The following is a 19197-nucleotide window of genomic DNA, read 5'->3' as shown; positions in this document are numbered from 1 at the left end:
TGTTTTGCAAACCCTTATTTTACCTCTCATGCCCCAGGGTCAGAACTCATGCCACCACCTGTTAATATGAATAGAGTTTAAAATCTTGCAAACTCAAATGCTTAAAAACTTTAAAAGGACTCAAATGATTAAAAGCTTTAGTAAAAAAGGTCCACATGTCAAGCTCACCCACCAAGGCCAAACCAGGAAACCAGCACCTAGATGGAACTCCCACTGCTGCTGTTTATCAGCCTTGTGAGCCAATCACAGCTCAACAGACAGGTGCTGGCCATGAATGTTCATCCATGGAACACCATGAGGGACAAACTACCACCCACAGCCCTGTCTGTCACACAAGTATGTGCCACTTGTGATCCCTTTTTGGTAATGACATTGGGCTTTTTGGTTTTTGCAGGTTTTCACAAACCGCTGTTGGTATTTTGGTCCATTCCTCCATGCGGATCTCCTCTAGAAGTGTGGTGTTTTGGGGCTGTTGCTGGGGACTTTCAACTGACATGGTTTTTATCTGACCATTTGACCTTCTCCCAATACTCTTCTGGATCATCAAGAAACCTCAGACAAGACTGGACCTGTACTGGTTTATAACAGAGGGTCTTTAGGGTTTGATTCCCTGGCAGTTCTAGTGTGTTACTGATGGTAGCTTTTGTTACTTTGGTCCCAGCTGTAGGTCATTCACTAGGTCCCCCCTTGAGGTTCTGGGATTTTGCTCACCTTTCTTGTGAGGATTTTGACCCTACAGGGTGAGATCTTGCAGATGCCCCAGATGGAGGGAGATTATTGGTGGTCTTGTATGTCTTCCATTTCCTAGTACTTGTTCCCACAGTTGATTTCTTCACACTAAGCTGCTTACCTATTGCAGATTCCGTCTTTCCCAGCCTGGTGCAGGTCAACAATGTTGTTTCTGGTGTCCTGTTCCCTTTACTGTTGCTGTCCCTTTACTGTTGTTTTGACTGCTTTTTAGTGTAAGTAAATGACTGACTTGCAAATGCCACCACCTTCAAGTCATCTCTGTCCTGTGTCAACAAAGCACCTACTGACTCAAGCAAGGGAATCAGTGTACAGTTTTAAAGGACGATTACAGTCAGGCGTCATGACACCTGGACTGATTAGGAAATGTGGGACAACTTTGCCGCCTTTCAGGACCATCCATCCATTGTTCAATGTATAATTAGCAGTCCTGTTTGATGCAGGTGCATCGATCACCCCATCATGGTTGTGATGGTTTCCATGATCGAAGAATAGTGGCTGAGCTGAAGAAGAAGGGGAGGAGGGAGCTCCTGCTCTGAACTGGCTGATATCTGACTGAAGAAGCAGTTTCACATCATCAGATGTTGACACTACACAGAGCAGGTTCAGCAAGAAGGGGCTACCCTGCAGCTTGGAGTAAAGAAATGCTGGACATTTCCTTTCTTGTCCAGCAAGTTTACATCAGCTCCTGATCCACCACAATTGAGTCATGAAATACTCAGAAACGCCATTTTAATCAGAAAGTTTTTTATATACGTCATCAATCATGAGAAAAATGCTACAAGAACATGTTAAAAACACCAAAAACACGTACATTTTTAGAAAATTGCTTTTCTCACAACAGAAATTTGATCCCAACTCATCAAAATCTAGAGTGCAGTCACTACTTTTTATATAGAACAAAAAATATACAAGTGTACATACACTTGAGGTAAATAAAATGTACACCGATAATATTAAATGAAAAATTCATTTTTAGAAGTAAAGATGCATAAAGTGCATTTCCAGTGTTGTCATGGTAACGCACAGACTTAGACAATATGCTCATAAACTTCAACCATACTGGTTGACTAAACAGCTGCATAATAATATTACAAAATTCTACTAATAAACCATCAAAAATTGAACATTTCTTTTGAATTTTTCCTCAAATCCAATTTCATAAATGAAAAATGCCAAGACAGAAACTAATTGTATCTTTACACTGGGAAAAGTCAGATGATCTAATAGTTACAATTCAAGTACATATAAAGTAATTTAATTACAAGTGTAATATTTATGTCGGTCATTTATAAAAGGGAAATTTATAATATAGAATCATTATACATATATGAAAGTGTTTTAAATCTTTTATTCCTCGGATATTGATGATTGTGGATTATAGATGACGAAAACCTAAAAACTTGTGTCTTTAAAAAACTAAAATATATTGCAACGTTTAAAGTAAGGATGTTGCAATATTCACTTGGAGCTACTAATTGAATTACTGCACCAATACACTGTGCTATGGATGGCATCAGCCTGCGGTTCTGTGTATGTACACAGCTCAGGCTGCTTCGATAGCTGACTTCAGGCCATCTTCATTGTTGGGTCTGGTGTCTCAGCTTCCTCTTTATAACAGTTCATAGATTTTTCCATCGGGTTCAGATCAGGAGACTTTGGGGGTTGATCAAACATGGTCACTGAAACAGATGTGGTTACCTTTGGCAATCTGGGATGGTAGAAAAACTTTAAAAAACACTAAAATGTCACCTTTTCTACATAAACCCTTATTGTCTTTTACTGCACGTGTCCTCTGTGATGAGTTTTCCAGTGTTTTCTGAGATTATTGAGATCTACTCTTTATGAAATGTATGGCAAGAGAAAGGCTTCTCTCTTATGTGAGTTTTCATGTGAGTTATGAGATTCGATTTTTGTATAAAACACTTATGACATACTTGACAAGGAAAAGGTTTTTCTCCTGTGTGAGTCCTGACGTGTCTCTTTAGAGTGGAATTTTTACTAAAACGTTTACCACATTCGCAAGAAAAAGGCTTCTCTCCTGTGTGAGTTCTCATGTGTTTTTTGAGATCATATTTTTCACTAAAACTTCTATTACATTCCTCACAGGAAAAGGGCTTTTCTCCTGTGTGAGTTCTCATGTGTCTTTTCAGACTAGATATTTGACTAAAACTTGAATCGCATTCTTTACAGGAAAAAGGCTTTTCGCCTGTGTGAGTCCGGATGTGTGTTTTCAGATGAGATACTTGACTAAAACTTTTATCGCATTCATTACAAGAAAAAGGCTTTTCGCCTGTGTGTGTTCTCATGTGATATCTGAGCTGAGACCAGCACCTGACACTTTTACCACATACTTTACAGATATACGGTCTTTTATTAGCCTCAGTTCTCGTGTGCAGATTATGAGCAATTCTTGAGCTTTTACCAGAGTCCCACTGACTTTCTGACATGCGAGAGCTGCCCACACTTTGGACATGACTTCTGTTTCTTCTCTTCCTCTGCTTTTTTCTGTTCTGTGGGTCTGTCTCTTCATCTGTTGATGACGGTTCTTCATCCTGATTATCAGTTACATTAAAGCTCTGCTGTTCTGCTTCACTGTTCTCATTTTCCTCATAAGTAGGAAATCCCATCCATGTATCAGTCTCCTGCTTCAGATCAAGCTGATCTTCATCCTGACTGATGCAGAGTTCTTCTTGTTCCTCTTTAATCTCCAAAGGTTCTGTTTCATCCTGTTGCTCTTTAATCTTTGGAGGTTCTGGTTCCTCCTGTTCCGCTCTGAAGTTCCTCTGCTTGTTGCGCTGATCCTCCTCTTCAGTCACATAATATTGGGGGAGGACTGCAAGGGCACAAACACAAGAAGGAGACGTTTTAGTTGTTTTTACAGAACTCTGCATATGGTCGACTAACTGTAAAAACAAAACAATCACCTCAATCTGGAAGCCTACGACAGACTTTTAGGGCCACCAAAAAAAAAAAGTAAAATTACGAGATTTTATCTCGTAAATTTGCGAGAAAAAAGTCATAGATTAACAAGGAGAAAACACCGAAGTTTTCCGTTTATCGGAGCCTAGCTTGAAAATGACATATGTGGAGCGTTTTGTGAAGCTTTATTTCCTTATTATTATAGGTTTAAAACAAAGAGATTCTAAACCTTTTGATGACTCAAAATCAGATTATTGTCAGAGTCAGTAAAGCGGAGTTTCATATATAAAATAAGGAGTTCAGAGACACGTTTGGGTGAAAAGAACCACTGCAGCCTTTATTTTGCTTTTCATTCACATAACCTGAAGTTCATTTGTCTCCTTACATCATGAACCTGTCATCCGAACACCAATGCGGAGGTAAACAGTGTTACATACGCCCCCTCCTGCAGATCAGATGAAACCTCCGTTTCAACATAAAACAACAAAGAGGAATGAAAATAGTCTGTTTTATTAGCATTAGATTGTTGAAAAAGCCAAAAAGTGCTCCTCCTCAGACGGAAGCGTCACACAAACGTAGAGATCTGGTCTTTGGTGGAGGAAGAAAGGATTCCGGTGGACATCTGCAGGGATACCGACGGCTTCATCGGGATGCAGAGATCCTGCAAACCACCTATCAATGAATAAAACATTGATAAATCGTAACTCAAACAAATGAGCTTCCAAACATTAGGAACGTTATCAATAAACATCCACCTCACCTGTTCAATTGAGTTTAGTCGGTCTGCTCTGCTGCTGTACGGCGTTCACTTGCTGCTCTGTATGCTTACCTCCACTTTAATCTTTTTTTATCTCCTAAATTTACAAGATAAAATCTCGTAATTTTACTTTTTTTTTTTTTTTTTTGGTGGCCCTAATCCTCCGTCGTAGGAAGCCTGCAGTTTTAAATCTTGATTAAAAAATGTAACTTCTTAGTTTTCATTTAAAATAAAGACAGTAAAATGTGATTTTAGTCTTTAACAGGTCCAACAACTGCTCAAGGAACCTTTTACATTTTCAAAGTTTAGCCGACTACAGCTCTAGCAAAAAAATGACAAGAAGATAGTAAATGAAGACACAGCACATTGCTGTCATAACGATTTTCTCTAATGGTAAAGAAGCACAAAACCTCAGGTCCCTTCAAATTCTTGGATTTTCTTGTTTGAGCTGTCTGTTTGAGCTTTCCCCACATATGGAACTAGAATTCAGACTTTTGTTTTGTACTTGTAACTTTCATCTTGTATGGAAGCATTTCTGTTGCATAATTAAAAATAAAAGTCAGTACGAGAAATGCTTTTTCTTTTTCAAAAAGAGGCTGCGTTCATTGACTCAAAATTAAAATAAAACAATCAATCTGCCAAATAGCTTTTTCTTGAACGTTGCTCAATGTCACTTCATTAAAATGATAATTGAGAATTCAATTAGAAATATCTGTTTTACAATTAAAATGGATGAACAGAAATGCTTTTTTTTTTAATTTCATAATCTAACTGCATCAATTGACTCAAAAATAAAATAAATCCATCAAAATGCTTTTTCATTTTCTACTTAAACACCGCTCATTCTGGGACATAATTAAAGCGATAATGCAAAGAGGGGATTACATTTTCATTTTCACATCCACCTGGAAAAATCCAATAATAATACAATGACAGTCAGCATTTCCAAGAGGGAGGTTATGCAATTATGCAACAGAAATGATTCCATAGTCTTGTTACCTCTAGCTTACATTTTGTAATTGTAAATTCTGTCTTGTAACTTGCACACATTATAAAAATACAAATATCTGGCTGCAGGTACAACCCAAAACCTATAAAACATTTCTGTGTCCAAAAGTGTGTTAACCCAAAGCTCCAAACGTGTGTGGGAGGGGAGAGAGATCCGGTTTATTCATTTTGAAGAGCTCTAAAAAAGCATCAAAGAGCACCAGTCACATCTCCGTGTGGGTTTATGAAATCAGTCAGAGACCGCCCCGCACTGTTGCAGGAGAAAGCCGATGCTCCGTCTTTAACCAGTGAGCTTTTTTTTTTTCAGTTGTAATGACAGTAAATAATTCTGATCCATTTCTCCATAAGAAAAAAAAGCAGGGACATTCTTCTGAAATTGTTGTTGTAGCATAAATGTGATGAGTTGTCACAACTAAATCATATAAGTGTAACAATGTAGTAGTTTTGGTTGTTTTTGACAGATTATGTATTTAGTTTTTCTTTCTTTTAATCTCCTTAGCCTGGAGCCTGCACTCTGCAAGGCCTCACTACACTCTCCTGTAGGCAGAGGGTGAGCGCCATTGGCTCCGGGGGGGGGGCAGCTGGCTGAGGAGAGCGGGGATTGATCCGCCAAGTCTTCGGTTGTTGGACGACCTGCTCTACCGCCGAGCTAAACGGCTGCCCTGCATTAAGTCATAAAGCGAGGGACTCTAGCTGTCAGTTTTAAACGTTTATTCACAGTTTTGGAGCCCTGAAGTCAGAGGGTGAACAACTTGCTAACTTCACCGAACTGTTTAGCCTCCCGTTCAAATTGCTGCTGTAGACCGCTGCGCTTTACAACAATTAAATATCGTGATCCGTCTCCGTTGTTTCGATTCAGATTAAGTCAGAAACCACGGGATTGGGCCCGATTTCCGATGATCTGATCGGATCGGGACATCCTTTTACTACACTCTACCAAATTTATAAAGATCGCAAATCAGCAATCTTAGGCATTGCGTCTATTTGTACTCAAATTTTTGGGAGCCCTGTGCCTCATGACATATCTGTGAGCACTAGTCCACCATGGAACCGTCGTCAGAGAATGGCTGAGCAGGTTAACGGGAAGCCAGGCTGAATGGCGAGCAGACAGATAGACAAGCTGGCGGAGACAAGAGCAGGTGAATTGACTGAACGCTTGCAGTGCAACGATCCAACAGAGAGTGAAAGGCAGAGGCAGAGATGTCTAGGAGGCACATCAACAATTATTCCGATAACCGTAGCTAAAGGACATGCTAACATATCAACTAAACTCTTAATATCACTTCAAATCCATTTATTGTAGCAAAAAGGCTCTGTAAGTGCTGTTCACCTGGTAAATGTGTGCTCCTTGCATTCCTTGTACAGGTTTGCCAATTTTCCTCCAATAGACAGCTTGTATCTAGCCAAATGGGCGGCTTGGACTAATGCTTCACTAACGACTACAGTGACATAAGCAGTGGCCAAAATTACATTTTTGACTTTCCAGTCAAGTTGGCTGGTATTTATAGAAGAAAAACTAAAAATACCGGCCAAGCATATTTATAACCTTTACACAGAAAAACTTAAAGCAGTCTATTCAATAAATGTATACGATAAATGCAATTAGAAAATACCGTAATTTCCGGACTATAAGCCGCTACTTTGGTCCTGTGCTCACAGCCCTGCGGCTTATTCAGTGACGCGGCTTATTTACGGATTTATTTGGCGGCCGCCATGAACATTTTTCCGGTCTCAGAGCACGGGTTGGATGCTTAAACCAACTCCAAGCAACAAGTCATTTGTTTTTCAACACACATCTTAGCAGCCAAACAGCATGGACTTGACTTCAGGTCTTAGACAATTCAGTCATGGTTCAACAAAAGGAAACACGCATGCACCAGCTGCATCCCAGAATCCTTTGGTGCCATTAGACCCAACGTGCACGTGATCGTCACTACAATATGATGAAGCTTCCAAGTTAAAAGCAATCGTTAAAAGCAGCGTGAAAAAATCCACCATCACCAACGGGTTTGGAAAAGCCGGTCAGCAGCGTGACGGAGAGAACAGCGCAGATGGACCAGGAGTGAATTTACCTCAGAGTCACAGTGACACTAGCCCATCTATTAGCAGCTCCGTAATATACGAGAGGATCTTCTAAACGTACATTTATTATAGTTATGTTACGGTTATTAAGAAGCGCCTGTTCGCTCATCATTTTATTTTTAATCTGTGTGGTCAGTGCTTTTTTCTGGCACAACGTACGGTTAGGTGAAGGCTAACAGGCGCTAACAACATTTAGCCTGGATGAACATGAATCCATGCGGGAAAAGCTACAGTCTGCACCTTGGCTACACGTAAATATGTGGGAATAACATCAGCCTTTATTTTGTCGGGACACGACAGGAAACACAAATCGACATGATTGTTTGAACAGTTTCTAAGGACTGAGCGGAATTTTGCATTGAAAAGCTCACACCGCCCCACAGTCGTCGTGTGAGCTGGAGACATGTTCTCCTGCTGCTCGTTCACATAGAGCTGGGGGGCCGATGGCAGTCTGATGGCTCCCACACGTAACAACTCATCCTCCCCTCATACACAAAACATACAGTATTAAGTCAGATTGCTCTGCACAGACACGATTTGCTCCTTCCACCGGCGCAATGGGGACAAAGCGCTTCTCCCTGGAGCCGCCCTGGCCAGGGGTGTCGGAGAAGATAGGAATGGGAAGCAAAGAGCCCGCTTGGCGAGCGTAGAGCGCAGAGGCGTCCACGGAGCAACAGTGTTTGTTGTGGAAGGAAACTTCTGACGCACGCGCCGCGCTGAGGCGCGCGTATCGCGCAGAGGTGCGCGATTTTCAGCCACCGCTGAATTATTTTACTGGTGTGTTTTTTTAACCAGCCCTGTTAGTACCATAATGCTGCCGCGACACAAGTGGAAGGAGAGATGCTCTCCCGTTCTCCCCTCCATCCACTGCTGCTCATTCTTTAAACACTGACAACGGTGTGGCGAGCGGGGGGTTAGACCCGCCTTTAGCCCCTAAGACTCATGGGAAATGGGGGATCGCGGATGTAAATTTCCTCATCATAACTGAGGGAGGTAATGTTGATTATATGGTTACTGTTTGTAATTTTATGTATGATACCTAGATTGTCAATAAGTAAAAAAAACTTTTAAAAAAAATTAGAAAAAACCATAACTGAGGAACTTGTGAACAGAATTCAGCTGCAGGCTGTTTGGCAGATGTGGGTGTATTCATACACATGAGCTGACTCCTCCCACAGTGTGGTTAAAAATTGCACTCAGTCTGGGAGTCAGGATGTGATTTGTCAGGCTGACGATGTTGCTTAATGCATGCGGCTTGTACACTGTTGCGGCTTATGTATTTAAAAAAGAAGTTTAATACGTGAAAATGGGTGGGTGCAGCTTGTAATCGGGTGCGCTCTATAACCCGGAAATTACGGTAAGTCACAGTATAATTAAAACAGAGGATAAAATTAGTTATTGGTTCCTTTTCTTCTTAAAAGAACTTCTTTATTGATTTTTAATCAGCCTTTGATCTCGACGTATGCCGTTTTCACACGATCCATGAAGTGTTTCTTTTTTTATCACAAATTATTTGTTTCTTTTGAAGTTAAGTGAATCTTGGAGGTGTTTTGTTATATTTTTACTTATTATTCTCTGTCGCTCAGCAACTCCATAGTCGTGTTGTTTACTCCAGAGATCAGCTAACCTTTTTCACTTAATGAATTAAAACACATTACTTTGAGTAATAATTAAAAACATCAGGACAATTCTGAGTTTGAATGGGTGTGTGATTGCGGCCCTGCGACAGAATGGTGACCTGTCCAGGGTGCCCCTTGCCTTTGCCTGCAAGTGGCCGGAATAGGCTCCAGCAGCCCCATGACCCCGAAAGGGACTGAACAGTAGAAGATGAACATGAACAGGACAATTCTGCAGATGTTAAACATCCTTAGAATGTCTTTTCTTTTTAGACATTAGTTTATTTTTAGGATTACATAGTTAACACCAATAAATCTATTCGATTAACACTCGGTGTCCCGGAATTCCAAAACTAATAGAATTACCATAGCGATCATTTTGACTGCTTGGATATTAATCGTATATAATTAGGATTATATTGAAAAGATCTAAGAGTATTTGGGAGAATAGGTAAAAACACATCAGAACACTAAGTAAAAACTATAATGATTGAGTGCTTTATCTTTTTAAATGACAAGTTAGGGCATTTCTACCTTGTAAATTAGGAATGTAGATTAGACAATTATAAACCATGAACTCTCTGACTCTGTGTGCCCATTGACTACATAAAAGGACTGGACTGAGTGACTCATCCCCCCTTAGCGTTCCAAACAGGAAGTACCCACTGGTTTCAAGAAGCCAAAATCCCATAGACTTCTATAAAGAAATAAACGGCTTTTACTCTGTCATTCTATTTGTCAGACTAACCATTCTTCCTCTGATTCTAATTTTAACATGTTCTTCCTAATACTTTTATCCTGATATTATTTCTGAAGTGCAAGTTAGTCACATTTTAAACTGACCAATCAGATGCATCAAAGGCATGTGATCCCTGCTGGTCCCCACGTCAAGCGCTCAAATTGTTTGATTGACAGGTTTCAAATCTATCGCTGCTTACTGATGATGTCTGGCTCCAACATGACGGTATCCGTGTTCAGACGTGGCGCGTCGGTCTGGCAGCAGCATGTTTGGAGGGTTTTGAGAGGCCGGTTTCATCCGTGATTCATTTATCCGGATGATAATTACTCCCCCCGATTCTTTTTTTTCCAGCGTTTCAGGATATTTTCCGGCCAATTCTGAGTCAGCTGATGCCATTTCTCCATGCAGGGGCAAAAACTTCCGTTAAAGCGATACAGAAACCGCTTGCTGTGAAATGTTTTTTAGCCGCAAGCAAGGAAGCCGACGGACCGGCGTGCTCTACATTTCTGTGGCATCTCCTTCGGATGCAAAAGTCTCATATAAGTGCCGCCATGAGTTGTCTGAGTTTTTGTGATGAACCGGAGGAGTGCGGTGACTGAAGAATTATATATAAATACATGAAACTGCTAATATTGAAACGGAAATAAGCGGGGAAACACTGCATTTTTAATTCTTCACATGAATTTAGCATAAAAATAAAGAAAAAATGAAAGGCCGAAGCTGTGCATCAAGATTACGGCCGTGGGATTCGAACCTAGGTACCTATGATTAAGAAAATTACAAGGCTAATATAATTTACAGTCACCACTTCAGAGATTGTGTAACCAGGACAGCTTTTATCTTATTTTACAATAGCACAAAATCTGTTCAAGGGTTACCATACCTGAGGGATCTCCGACAAACTGCTGCATTACACTCCTGGTCATAGCCCCTCCTTCCTTTCTTCTTCTTCTTCTTCCAGGTCTTTTGAGTGATATATTCCAAAGGCTACTCTTCCCCACCCCTTTTGTATGACCTCCTGTCAGAGAGGTGGGTGCCATCATTCTAAAATCATTTTATTATCCCAATCCATCCTATTGTTTATTGCCCTTTTTGGTTTTAAATTGTATTTGTATAATTACAGCAATATATGTGTTTCTAACTTGTGATGTGATGATTAAAAGGGATTGATGGTTTAGGAGAGATATTTTGGGGATTCACTGTTAAAACTTAAATTTTGGTTTGTTTTGTTTGTATAGGAACTGGAGTGGGCAGGATCACACAGTGTTTTGTTTTCTGTTTCTTTGTTACCAGGTATGTATGAGAAAAATGTGAGTGTTAAATGTGTTACAGAGCCTGTATAAAGTTTAAAGCTAGCATGCCGCGTATTTTTTGTATGACCTCCTTTCAGAGAGGAACTGGAGTGGGCAGGATCTAATGGAGAGAAATTAGACTCAGTCGGATTTGTGCGTGCGTACTTCTTGATTTGTGCGTAAAGTAGGATTTGTGTATGCATATTCTTGCTTTGTGCGTGCGTAAATTAGGATTTGTGCATAAATTTGGATTTGTGTGTGATTTTTTACTCACATAATACGTTTTGTGTATAAGTTAAAAAAATATAAAATGAAAAAAATACAAAATGCAATTTACGTATGCACAAATTAAGATGACAACAACTTGAAACTACTTACACACACACATCTTTAAAAAACACGCACGAATCCCTTGTTACGCACACACAAAGCCAAATTACGCACGGATCTACCGTGAGACTGTTTTCACGTCTCACAAATTCGTCTGTAAGTGCTGCGTTTAAATACCAGTGGAATGCTCGGTCATTAGAATTTTCCTATCAGCCTTCCCTTCTAAACGTATTTCCTTCAGTGGGTGTAGCACGGCTTAAAAAAACTTTAAAGGAAAATAAAAATTATTATCTGAGAATATGACGTTCACTTTTAAACGCTAATATATTTATTAAAAGTATATTATTCTCCGAGACACCGAATTGATACAAAATGCGTAACAGGAACGACCAGTAGGGGGCACTGTTTTTCCCCCCCGGAAAAATCAAAGGCAGTCAGACTGAGGGAGTCACAGGAAGAATGGCGGCCCATCTCGGTGGTCAGCGCCCCGAAGTAAGTAGCCTCTATGTTCAACACTAACATCTACTGTCTTCATGTATTGATTGAGTCATTGTCTGGATACGTTTAGAAGGGAAGGCTGATAGGAAAATTCTAATGACCGAGCATTCCACTGGTATTTAAACGCAGCATTTACGGACGAATTTGTGAGACGTGAAAACAGTCTCACGGTAGATCCGTGCGTAACTTTGGCTTTGTGTGTGCGTAACAAGGGGATTCGTGCGTGTTTTTTAAAGATGTGTGTGTGTAAGTAGTTTCAAGTTGTCATCATCTTAATTTGTGCATACGTATTTTGCATTTTGTATTTTTTTCATTTTATATTTTTTTAACTTGTACACAAATCACGCACAAATCCAAATTTATGCACAAATCCTAATTTACGCACGCACAAAGCAAGAATATGCATAGACAAATCCTAATTTACACACAAATCAAGAATTACGCACGCACAAATCCGACTGAGTCTAATTTCTCTCCATAGGATCACACAGTGTATTGTTTTTCTGTTTGTTTTGATTTTTAACAATTTTAAATAGGAATAAAGTACTTCTGTTGTAACAGAATGTTAGTTTGGCATTTTTAATAACTACAGTGATTTTTTTATTCTGAGCAACGAAGAAAGCTTGTTTGGATATTTTTAATAGTTTATCAATAAAACAAAAATTTGTTTAAAGATCAGAAAAAAGAAGAAGAAGTGGAAAAACAGAAACACCAATTACAATTATTTTTGCAAAAGAAAAGATATATCCGCTGAGTGAGCTCTGGAGTCGAACTCACAGTTCCCGTATGTGAAAAACGTATAATGTCTAGGCTCGTACCATTAGACTACGGAGTCCAACGTAAATAGCTTTAACCATTTATTAACAAATTATGGCCATTTTCATGTCACTATATGAGGCAACAAAAACACGCTTTGAACGTGCGGTTTTGAACACGCTAAAACGACTTTTAGGACGCAATAAAACACTTGTGCTACTTTTAAATCGCACATTAAAGGCGGCGTTTTTGATGGCCCAAACGCCTTTCTTTACGCAGCTTTTCTTTGAGATTTGTGACCGTTTTCGCTTCCCATACAGCTTGTTGTGCGTTAATTGGCGCATCATCAACGTCTGCGCGTCAAAGACCTTAAGGGGGTTCTCCTCTCAAGTAGTCAGCTGCACACTGACTCACGCGCACGAAGCAGGACAGACAGGTAGGCTGCTGCCGAGTGGCAGCAGATGATGTCACCACTCCCTTACCACGCATGCGTCTGACTCTTAAACGTCTGATAACCGGATTGAATGAAAGAAACTATCAAACAACTACAGCTGTTTACCGCTTCAAGATGGCGGACCAGAATCTTCCAACAGAATCAGTCACCGGTTCACTAGAACCTGGGGCTGGGCCCGAATGTTCTGGAAGATGAAGGTTTTATCTCCTTTGTTGAATACATACCTATAGCTTGGACCTGCAGCTGTGGTTTCCAGGCGACATCCAGCAGTCTGCGCTGACGACAGAGCTCCTCCTCGTACTGGACGATGGTTCCTTCACAGAGTCGGAAGATTTCTTCAGCAGCAGCAGCTAGTCGCTCGCTGATCAACTCTCTCAGAGGCTGGAGGGAAGGCATGGTTGCTGCAGCTGCTCCGAATCTTCAGCTCCAACTCCCACAAACACCGCCGTTCTCTTCACTGCAGCTCCGATCATCTGCTAGTCTCTCAATCACAGCAATCCACGTTGTCTTTCCAACAAAGATAATTGTTCTGAATTGAACCATGTATCGCTTTATAAGCCTCACAAATGTCCTGCCAAAACAACACCGTCTTCTGAACACAAGCTAACGCTGCTAGCCTGCTACTTCCGGGTCACGTGCAGAAACTTTATTTAAAAAGAAACGTGTAAACTGGATCTCAGTATGGTTCAAAATGTTTCAGATATTCTTAAAACCAGTTTTGTATCAGGAAATGTGAAGTGACAAAAATATATATTATGATAGTTGCAATTGTTCTCTTATTGCATAACTGAATGTGAATCTCTATAAGATAGAAACTTGTGCAATAAAGTTTATTGGAAAAAAAATTACAGTTTAGATTTGACTAAAAATGTATTTAAAGCTAAACAGACTGTCTTAATGTATTCTTAAACTATAGTAATGTACAAAGACATTTCTTAATTAAACAAAGAAGCAAAAATTGAAAATCGAAGAGACTGTAAAATCATTAAGATTAAATATTAAACTGTAGTAAACAACAAAAAGCAATAACTGTGAAATAACTATTAAGGTGAAATATACCAATAAAGAAGTTGACTAAATTTCAATAACTTTTAGATTAGCACATTTTAAAGCGTTAAATATGTAAAATAATAAAAAGAAAAGTAATAATTTTATAAATACATAAATAAATATTTTCAAAATGCATGCATTTTGCCAATATGCCAAATGTAAAGGATTGAAATCCTAACTAATAGGGGTACAAATATTAAGCTTGCTCTGGTCGACTAACAGTAATGCAGGTCCCTGCCCACACCTGTCAGTCCCTTTAACTCCTGTGCCTTCGCTTCACCCTTCAGGTGTTGCTTAACCAGCTCAACTCTATCGTCATGGGGTGTTTTCATCACTCGAAAAGCTGACTTCATTTCGGCAATCCATTCCTCAACAGATTCATCCCCGCCTCTTACTGATCCACCCCCAAAGTCTGGCAGTTTACGGTCTCTATGGATGACGACCGCAGCTGGTGCTCTCAATGCTGTAGCCTGCTGATCAATAACTGCCTTGGCAAGGGAGAGAGCTTCTCTTTGTTCATTCCTAGCCTGTTCCAAGGCACCTGCCTGCTCTACGAGCCTCCTTTGTAAATCAGCAAAATCCTTCTTTAAACCCTCCAACTCCGACATGTTGAAGCTATGACTACAAATCAATATTCCTGCACTAAATCTGGGTTTCCAATGTAATGTAGATCCTGTTCGTGACACCAAATACTTGGGTGTGCACCTTGACCACAAACTGGACTGGTCGGAGCAGGCTCATGCTCTGTATAAGAAAGGGCAGAGTAGACTGTTCTTTCTGAGAAAGCTGAGGTCCTTTGATGTATGTACTGACATGTTGCTCCTCTTTTATCAGTCGGTTGTGGCGAGTGCTGTCTTCCATGGGGTTGTCTGCTGGGGTGGCAGTATGACCACGAGGGATTGCACTCGATTGGACAAACTGATTAAGAGATGTGCATCTGTGATCGGGAGGAGGGTGGACTCTCTGGGATCTGTGCTGCAGAAAAGGATGAGGGCTTTGACTCAGAGCATCCTGGACAATCCCAGACATCCTTTGCACAACACAATGTCTGGTCAGAGGAGCACACGGAGTAATAGACTCCTTTCACTGCGCTGCAGGACAGAGCGCTTTAAGAACTCATTTGTCCCTACAGCTATCAGGCTGTTTAATGAACCTGCCTGATATGAACTGATATTATTTTGTGAACTGTCTTTTTACTGTTGTTTGTTGTGTGTGGTTGTGTGTTTTGCTACCGGACACCTGAATTTCTCCTTTGGGAGATTAATAAAGTTTATATCTATCTATCTATCTATCTATCTATCTATCTATCTATCTATCTATCTATCTATCTATCTATCTATCTATCTATCTATCTATCTATCTATCTATCTATCTATCTATCTATCTATCTATCTATCTATCTATCTATCTATCTATCTATCTATCTATCTATCTATCTATCTATCTATCTATCTATCTATCTATCTATTACTGCATATATTCCATCTCCCCCATAAAAGGGAGAGAATAATAAAATCACAGTTAATTAATTTATGTTGAGACTATAAAAACATTTAACCTTTTTTCTAAACAACTGTCTAATAAATATCATAGTACATCTGGTTTATATAAAAAGATCAATAATGGGTTCTTATTTTGCAGGTCTGAGAGTTACAATGTTTATTGTTGTTTTCCTTGCAGTGATGACTGTAATTATAGCGCTACACAGATGATGTGAAAAATAAATGTTAGTATGAGGTTGAAGGTTGGGAATGTAGGAGATACAGTATTTGTTAGTGAAAGATACCATACAATAAATCTTTAAAATGATTTTTCTATAGAGAAACTGCATTTTTTTAATACGAATATGCTGCTTATAATTAAGGTTTTGCTTCCCTGAACGCACCAGCTCTTGTTTGATGCTTCAAGCTCAGCAGAAAGGGATTTGGTCAGATGTCTTTAATAGTTACATCAGGTCATTTTCCAGTCATTCCACATGTTAGATTCCCATCTGGGAATGTGCAGAAACGAAAATAAATCCCAAGTGTGAAAGATGAACATTTACAGGCAGCATTCAGGCCCAAACAACACTTCTGATCCTTACATGCAGTTCTCAAATAAAACCAGCAGATGTCTCCCTTCTAACTTCTAATAGACATCAATGCTTCTAACAGATCAGAGCACAGGTGGTTGTGTTTTTTTTTGCTTGTTATGGATAATAAGAGTTATTGATAAAATGAGACTTTATAAAACTCTGTGGTCTTTCTGTTTAAATTCAGGACTTCAACTCCCTCAAATGCAGCGTTGTGAGTCTTTTGTTTGCTACAACTGAACCCAGGAAGTGTCCGGAATATCATGTCATCTGTTTTTACTTTAGGTTTCTATTAAATCAATTTGTCTAGAAAAAATACTTCACAAACTCTATTAACCTAAGATCAGACAGAAATGAAGAAATCTGGGCTGCAGTTTCTATTTTTGTCACTAGAGGGCAGCAAAGCATTGAAATGAATGATGAAGGATTCTGTCCAAACTCACACAGATTCTCCAGAATGAAAGCTGTCGGGCAGCAACAGCTGTGTGATCACAGAAAAATGTCCTCTGACACCAAAACCACAGAACCTTTCATCAGATCATCTTTGGATTGGATCTGAAATTCTAGTTTTCATTTAGTAAAGTCTTCTTCTTTTCAGAGAACAAACTTGCCTGATTGGTGGTTTGTTGGTGAGTGGGAGGAGCTTAATCCAAGGCTGCTTTCGACTTTCTGCTTTTGTCTTCATGTGTTCCACATTTAACAGCAGTTGGTGACATTTTCGAGCAGTTTCACCTCTTTTTCTGAGTTGACGTTTGTGGAGGTCAAAGGTCAGATGGAGCAGTTTTCTGCTCTAGAAATTAAGAAGAGGAACATTTCAATGCTGAAGAAGTCAACCAAACAATGACATTAAATTATTCCTGTTAACACTCCTTATCAATCACCTTTTCATGAATGCATGGAGGAAAGAACCTGACCTGTAGACTGTCAAGTCCCAAAGAGGACTTCTTTGTTTCCTTTAGCTCAGCTGTCCCGTGCTATAAGGAGTCGAATTACATTCGTCGAATTACAATTGTTGTTTACTCTCCATAAAAACCGACAAATGAATCAAAAGGCAAAAGCAGAACTGTGAGGTTACATGCTCTGCTCCACATTTAGAAAAACCAAACATGTTATAATAAAATATGGATTATTACAGACTAGTAGAGGAAGGGAAATGGTGTGGGCTCTTTTTAAACCCAGACAATCTTCACTGACTGAGTTAACAAAAACCGGGGAAAAAATTTCATTTAGTGATTTTCAACTATTTTTGTCCACTCTCACACACACTTTTGCAGGACCTGTGAACTAGGAACCGACGGTGACTGAGGCGATTGAGCAGGTCGGCCAATGATTGAAGGGTCGGCAGTTCAATTCCCATCTGGTAAATCTGTTTGTGGCCAGTGAGTGTTTGCTAAGAATTTAGAAGGGAGACGTCTGTTGGTTGCATTTTCTGAACTGCTTTTGAATGTCAGAAAAATGTAAAAGAAACTGATTGTGTCTGAATTCCTTCTCTACTCACTACATAGTGGACTTCGTAATGCGTTCGTCATTTTGTAGTGCTGTCCAAATCTACAATTCTAAAATCTAAAAAAATCGTGTGCCTTAGAAATCTCCCTTAAGTCTCTGCAAAAAAGCAGTCTGCATCCATGCTCACTAGATCGGCGAATGTGGACCACAACGCATTGCGTCGGAACAATGTTTGCCAAATTTGGAGCATGGTGTCCAAATTTCTTTTAAAATTCAGGGCTCTAAAAAGTCCTGCACTATATAGTTTTTTAGTAGTTAGGGCTTAGGGTTAGGGTGTTAGGGCTATATGTTGCCTATAAAATATATGCAGCATTTTGGCAGAAAACATTGATAGACACTGAATTTTAAACTTGTTATCCATCATATTTCTATGTACTTCAATCCATCTTCTAGTCACAAAGCTTTTCAGCCTTTTCTCCTAATACTGTAAACCTATTGTTACATTCAAGCAACTCCATCATGTCTGTCTTCATTGCAGGTTCCTCTGCACAGCAGGAAACCGAAAAATAAGAGAAAAAGATACTTTAGTCTCCAATAAGTCTCAGCACTAAAGGACATTTTTTTCAAACTGCTTTTCCGCTTTTATCTTTGAACAAATGTGTTTTGTAGTCAATAGGTACGGTGGCCCTGAAGTGCACATCCTACCGTAATTAAATGTGTTTAAGATGAACCAGCTCACCTCTTAGATCATCAGTGAGAGCAGGTGCTTCCAGGCGTGGTCGGCGCCTGAAGGCAAATGCTGAGCTGCAGCGAGACTGAATGAGAACAGGAAGTTGGGGTTGTCCTTAACATTAGATGGAACTTTAATATCCCTATCCCCTCTATTATCTATGATATTGAATCTTTTATATGAATTTTAATGTTTTGTAATGTATGTAGCCTTTTTTTATCAATAGGTATTTTATTTTCATTGTCTAATAATTGCATTTTCCTTGTATGTTGTACTTATACTGATCTTTTCAATTGTTTTTATTTTTGTTCTTTTTTGCTTTTAAGGTAGACAATTTTAACATCTTTTGGGGACAATAGATAAAAATGACCACCGGGCTAACTCTGGTTCATTGCGGTGATGCTTTTATTCGCGCTATCCCTGAGAAATGAATAAAATTGAAATTAAATTGAAATTTTAAAGGCAACAATAAAACACATGACCACAGATGATTTTTGATGTCTGTACTTATAAGTTCCTTTTGTTGCCTAAATGCAAATGTCTGTCTGATGTTTAGCATTAAAACCAAAATGATTATCGATAGAAAGCATAAAATAATTCAATGTTTTAATTAAAATACTTTCTAATAATAAAGTCATCTAAGTGATGTTGATTTCAATCCCAATTTGTATAAATAAAATAATTTTTATAAGAAGAAAT

At 39.3% G+C, this 19197-nt stretch overlaps 1 protein-coding gene and 1 long non-coding RNA gene across 3 annotated transcripts; one reads left to right on the top strand and one right to left on the bottom strand.

Moving 5' to 3' along the window:
* Positions 1-1477: 1477 nt before the first annotated feature.
* On the bottom strand, positions 1478-16030 carry LOC105355392 (uncharacterized). Of its 2 annotated transcripts, XM_078937264.1 has the most exons (3): positions 13426-16030; positions 10755-10889; positions 1478-3583 (listed from the first exon to the last, which is right to left on the bottom strand). In XM_078937264.1, the coding sequence occupies exons 1-3, from the start codon at positions 13595-13597 to the stop codon at positions 2583-2585; spliced, it is 1308 nt and encodes a 435-aa protein (XP_078793390.1). In that variant the 5' UTR covers positions 13598-16030; the 3' UTR covers positions 1478-2582. The 2 variants fall into 2 exon arrangements, with proteins under 2 accessions (XP_078793390.1, XP_020565592.1); XM_020709933.3 differs by lacking the exon at positions 10755-10889.
* Positions 16031-16178: 148 nt separating this feature from the next.
* On the top strand, positions 16179-19197 carry LOC110016687 (uncharacterized). The gene is made up of 2 exons (XR_002292018.2): positions 16179-17701; positions 18307-19197. It is a non-coding gene; the product is annotated as an uncharacterized LOC110016687 (long non-coding RNA).

Source organism: Oryzias latipes, chromosome 2 (genome assembly GCF_053564925.1).
Source record: "Oryzias latipes strain Hd-rR chromosome 2, Olatipes_Hd-rR_3.1".
NCBI classification, from domain to species: Eukaryota; Metazoa; Chordata; class Actinopteri; order Beloniformes; family Adrianichthyidae; genus Oryzias; species Oryzias latipes.
Note: the sequence above shows the minus strand (reverse complement) of the source record. Positions and strands in the feature narration are given on the sequence as shown.

What these genes read in the sequence shown, in the direction of transcription:
- LOC105355392 (XM_078937264.1), bottom strand. Translation starts at nt 13,597, where the DNA reads ATGCCTTCCCTCCAGCCTCTGAGAGAGTTGATCAGCGAGCGACTAGCT. An exon ending in GCTGCAGGTCCAAGCTATAG is followed by an intron (nt 10,890 to 13,425) that starts GTATGTATTCAA and finishes CCTCTCTGACAG; the next exon opens with GAGGTCATACAAAAGGGGTG. An exon ending in GTTTGTCGGAGATCCCTCAG is followed by an intron (nt 3,584 to 10,754) that starts GTATGGTAACCC and finishes GTGCCCTTGCAG; the next exon opens with TCCTCCCCCAATATTATGTG.